Below are 4,861 nucleotides of genomic sequence, written 5' to 3' on the forward strand. Positions count from 1 at the left end.
GAATTTTTTTTTTCGTTCTTTAGAATTTAGTTTGTAGTTTGTGGAGTTTCTCCAGGGTCGACTTTCCAAGACTTTGTCTTCGAAGAGTGAAAAGAGCATTTGCCCATTTTAAGTATTCATGAGACTGATGAGAATCGACGTGATTGTTTGTCTCATGCGTTTTGAGAAGTTAATTTGCGGTATATGCGGGGAACTTTAACACCGACTAATGCGGTATGAATGCAAGTCAGGAAGTTAAAACTTGGCTTTTTATATAATTAAATAGATAAGAGGTTTCCAATCCGATCATTAGACTAATTCAAGCTTTAATTTTAGAAAGGTCCATTATTATATTTATATGTACAATTTCTCAAATCTAAAATTCGTACGTAATATTCTCAATCAAATTATTCAAATTTATCACATGAGGACTTATCATCGTGTATGATAATTACCATTCAAATAAAGAATAACAAGAATATTTATTAGGAGGTCTAAACTCAGAATGTGACAATTAGTTAAATGCAAATGAATTAACAAAATTCGAACCAAAATAAAGTACGTTATTATTATTATTCTGCAAGCGTTTCCACGACCAGTACAGAAAGAAAATTACATTATTCCAAAGTACAATATTATTCATGAAGAAGAAATTATCAATTATTATCGATCTGAGACCCCCCAATTCGATAGACAGTTCGTAATGCGAAAATCTTCATTTTCTATTTCTTGAGGAAATTCTAGAACCAATGTGCTGAAAGTTTGGGATATCTTTTCAATCCGTTGTCATAGTCGATAAAGTAGATACCAAAGCGAACCGTATAACCAGACATCCATTCATAGTTGTCCAAGAATGACCAAGCAAAGTATGCCTTAACTTTCACGCCCGCCCTAATATTCCAAAGAAAAAAAAAGAATTAAAGATCAGAGAGAGAGAGACAGAGAGACAGAGCTGTATGAATTAGCACTTACCCGATAGCCTTATGAACATGTGCAAGATGCCTGTAATAGTAGTCAATTCTTTGGGTGTCCACAAGAGCTTCCTTGAGCGGTAATGAGGCATTATTGAACTCATCGATTCCTGATTAATAAAACATTATTATAGTTGAACTTAATTAGATAAAATGGGACATCCGGAAAGTATCACTTTATCAGAATTCGTCATCGACTTTATGCAACAATAATTGAAAAAAGTTGAGAAAATTACCGTTCTCGGTGATGTAAATCTCTGGATCACCGTACTTGGTTTTTGTGTAGACAAGAAGATCGTAAATTCCTTTAGGATAGACATGGAGCCAACTTGAAGCAGCCTGAGATTTATATAAATTGAATTGATCACTACATAAGAATTTGCCAAGAGTGGGGAAGGACGTGGATCAGAATGAACTATATATTAGATCGATATCTTTTGCAATAAAGCAGCTTCTTAATTAATTAGTTTGTAAGATCCAATATCATATAATCGATCCGGAATATTATATATGGTAGAAAATAAATTAATGTTAATTAATATACCTCTGGACCAATGAGGACCCCGTTGCGAGAAGCTGCCATGCACAGCCAAACAAAAAAAAGATGTAATTAATATTAGATACATGATGAGACAAACATATATATCGATCAATGCTTTTTGAGTGTTCAATTTGTACGTACTTGTTTGACTAACAAGAGCATCTGTCAAGTAGCTTTTGTTCAGGGACTTATATTCAGGTGCATCAGAAGCATAATTGGCAGTATAGTAGTTTAATCCGATAAAGTCGTATGATCCCTTCACCAGCTTCGATTGCTTTGGGGTGAACATGGGTAATCGGTTTCCACGTACGTGAGTGCGCATGCTGAGGGGATAGCGACCCTTTGTCAAGGGGTCCATGAACCTGCAACAAAATATAAAACCATCCACAAATTGAGATCATCAGGATATGAATTACAATCGATGCAATTGTTCTCAGATTGAAAAACGAAAACAGGTGTGAACATGGAAAGAAACTAATTAAACAAAAACATACCATCCGAACATGAAATCAACGGCGCGTAACGCGGCAGCACGGTCTTTCTCCGATTTAGGATTATGTGGCACCATCCAATGGCACACAAGTGTTATCCCTATCACACCTTTTTGCTTTGCCTGAACGTAGTGAACGTGATTTGGTTAATCATCAAGCCATGGCTTGTCTAGCAATTAAGTCAACACAACGTACGTATGACAGAGACATATTTTGTTCGTGTAAACTTCAACTTTGGTAAATATATAGTATTGGAACCTGATATTTTGTCTTGTACACGTCAACGGCAGCTGCATGAGCAAGAAGCAGATTGTGGGCGACGGTATATGGCTCCGTCCCTGAATCCCCACCGGTGCAATTCAGATTTTGCCAGCTCGAACATCTAAAAGGTGCTAACATCCCTTGTGCATATCCACCATTGCTGTAGGTCCAAGGCTCGTTTAAGGTGATCCAATGCTTTACCCTGTCACCAAATTCCTTGAAGCAAAGCTCTGCGAAGTCCTTGAAGTCTTCCCTGAAAATTACATGCGTACGCATGCACAGATATATTAGAGTGTCCCATTTCCATATATGGATTTTTGATAATATGGCCGTGAATTAATCATCACTTACACAATGCGATGACTTAAGAAACCGCCATACTCATGTTCTAAGGCCATGGGAGTTTCCCAGTGGAAAATTGTCACATAGGGCGTAAGACCTGCATTTCAATAATTTTAAGTACCATTAATACATTATCATCAGTGAATTATTAGTATATGCTATGTTAATGTGGACGTCCATGACCTTTGGCTAGGAGTTCATTGATGACCTTGTTGTAGTGGTCGATTCCTTTCTGGTTTACACCATCACTAATCTTTCCGGCTGAAAATAGGACACAAATGAATGGTTATGACTTATAATATAATATATATATATATATATAGGCATCGGAAGATTGCAAGAGATCATTGATGCAGAAAAAATGTAATTAATTACTTGGTATCAGTCTGGGCCATGCGATCGAGAATCGGTATGCATCTGCATTCATATCCTTCAGAATCCCAAAGTCCTCCTAAAATTTACAAAAAAGACAAAATAGCACTAGTTAGTTAAGAGAATTAATTTTTGAGCTAAAAAATGTTAGGAAAAAAAAGAGCTTCTGTATACAATTTTTTAGATAAAATTTCTATAAAATAATCATTTTTTTATTTGAAGTTTTTTTAAATTTGAGTTTTCTAGGATACACAAACCACCTCATCGTTATAACTTTTCTAAATTTTCATATAAAAATATAATAAATAATTCAACTTTTTCAAATCTCAAAATAAAAATAATACTAAAAATTTATATCTAACAATATTTTATTTAATTACTATTAAAAACATCACATGATCTCATATCATCGGAACTGTCTATCTAAACACAACCTAATTTTTAAGGGTTTTACATTAATTCTACCTGGTCATAGTAGAATGAAAACAGATTGAAAGTGCTACCTCATCAATATTTAGTTTTTTTTTTTTTTTTATGTGATATATACCTTTTACTCCTCTTAATTATAAAACCGGAAGGGGGGGAGAGGAGGATATGCGTACCTTGTAGCGATGATATTGATCATCAGCTACATCTCCATTACTGCCATCTGCTATCTTTTCTGCAATATTATCGAATAAATTTTATAAGTTGAACAAGACATGATATACTGGTATACACCTTCCAAAGTAATTACAGACATTAATTTCTTTCTTTTTTTTATTAGGAACGCGTAATATATCATGTGAAAACAAAAGATTGGCCTTGAAAGAAAAACGTCTGCAGTCAGTATATATCTGAGAGTACTTGAATGTTCGTCTCTTTCTACTTCCAAAATGATATTTTCTTTACAACTCCGGACCACGTACGTACGGCCTTAATTGATATCATTTTAAATAATCAATTATCTCAAGAACTTTATGTTCTATAAAAAAATAATATCACTTTGTAATGGATTGAGAGAGAGAGAGAGAGAGAGAGAGGGACCTGGGTATTTGTGGCTGTAATAATCCCACATACTTAGCCCTTTTCCATCTTCAAACGCTGCACCTTCATACTGAATGGAATTCAAATAAATATTGGGGCATGCACGTATATGCATGAATTATTCTTGAGGTCTCAGGTAATTAACTTGAACGTACAAAAACTCAAAATATATATGATATGAACATATATTTTACGTAGAAAACCTGCTGGAGCTTACCTGATAGGCAGCTGATGCTGCACCAAAAGTGAAACCTTTGGGAAAGCTGGTCCTGTTGAGTGAAGAAATGCCATAGCTGGGAGTGATAGCATTAGCATTACTGGTGTTGGCGAAAGAGCCTACGAGAACAAGAAGGACTATGAGTATGTACCCCTTCATCGCTATGACGAGTTTTGGTGTGATTGTGAATATCATGACTAACGTACTCGGCTTTTTATAGAGCAGCTGAGACAAGCCAATTGGGCTTCTTTTTTTTTTGGTAATAATTAAAGTTCAGAGAAATGCAGCTCGTATCTTAGGTATTGATCATTCCCATGCCTTGAGAATTATTGATCATTTTAAAATGAGAACGTCCATATTTTAATTGAGTTATACATTTTATTCATTTACATGCCCAGCATGCCTGCCTTTCAAATGGTCCATTATATATATAATATTAAAAAACATGAAAATTCAGATATTAATAAATATCCCTCCATAAATATCCCTCTATATTCTCATTGGATTAGCTAAAAACTAAATCTAATGAGAATTTAGCTATTAAGTGGATAAATTGCTCACATTGAATTAGCTATATTCCAAACTAATTTCTAAATTTGGAACACACTATTCATTCATCAAATCATTTTTATATTATTTCTTTCTCTCTCCTTTTAATATT

The 4,861-nt window shown here is 34.4% G+C and overlaps 1 protein-coding gene across 1 annotated transcript; it reads right to left on the reverse strand.

The window, feature by feature from the left end:
• Positions 1–600: 600 nt before the first annotated feature.
• Positions 601–4,359, reverse strand: LOC108989222 (beta-glucosidase 12-like). Its single transcript, XM_018962760.2, has 13 exons — positions 4,201–4,359; positions 3,984–4,053; positions 3,560–3,618; positions 2,961–3,036; positions 2,769–2,846; positions 2,595–2,682; positions 2,241–2,496; positions 1,986–2,104; positions 1,633–1,853; positions 1,495–1,526; positions 1,187–1,289; positions 952–1,060; positions 601–870 (listed from the first exon to the last, which is right to left on the reverse strand). The coding sequence occupies exons 1-13, from the start codon at positions 4,357–4,359 to the stop codon at positions 720–722; spliced, it is 1,521 nt and encodes a 506-aa protein (XP_018818305.1). The 3' UTR covers positions 601–719.
• Positions 4,360–4,861: the final 502 nt, after the last annotated feature.

Source organism: Juglans regia, chromosome 14, assembly GCF_001411555.2.
Source record: "Juglans regia cultivar Chandler chromosome 14, Walnut 2.0, whole genome shotgun sequence".
Taxonomy (NCBI): domain Eukaryota; kingdom Viridiplantae; phylum Streptophyta; class Magnoliopsida; order Fagales; family Juglandaceae; genus Juglans; species Juglans regia.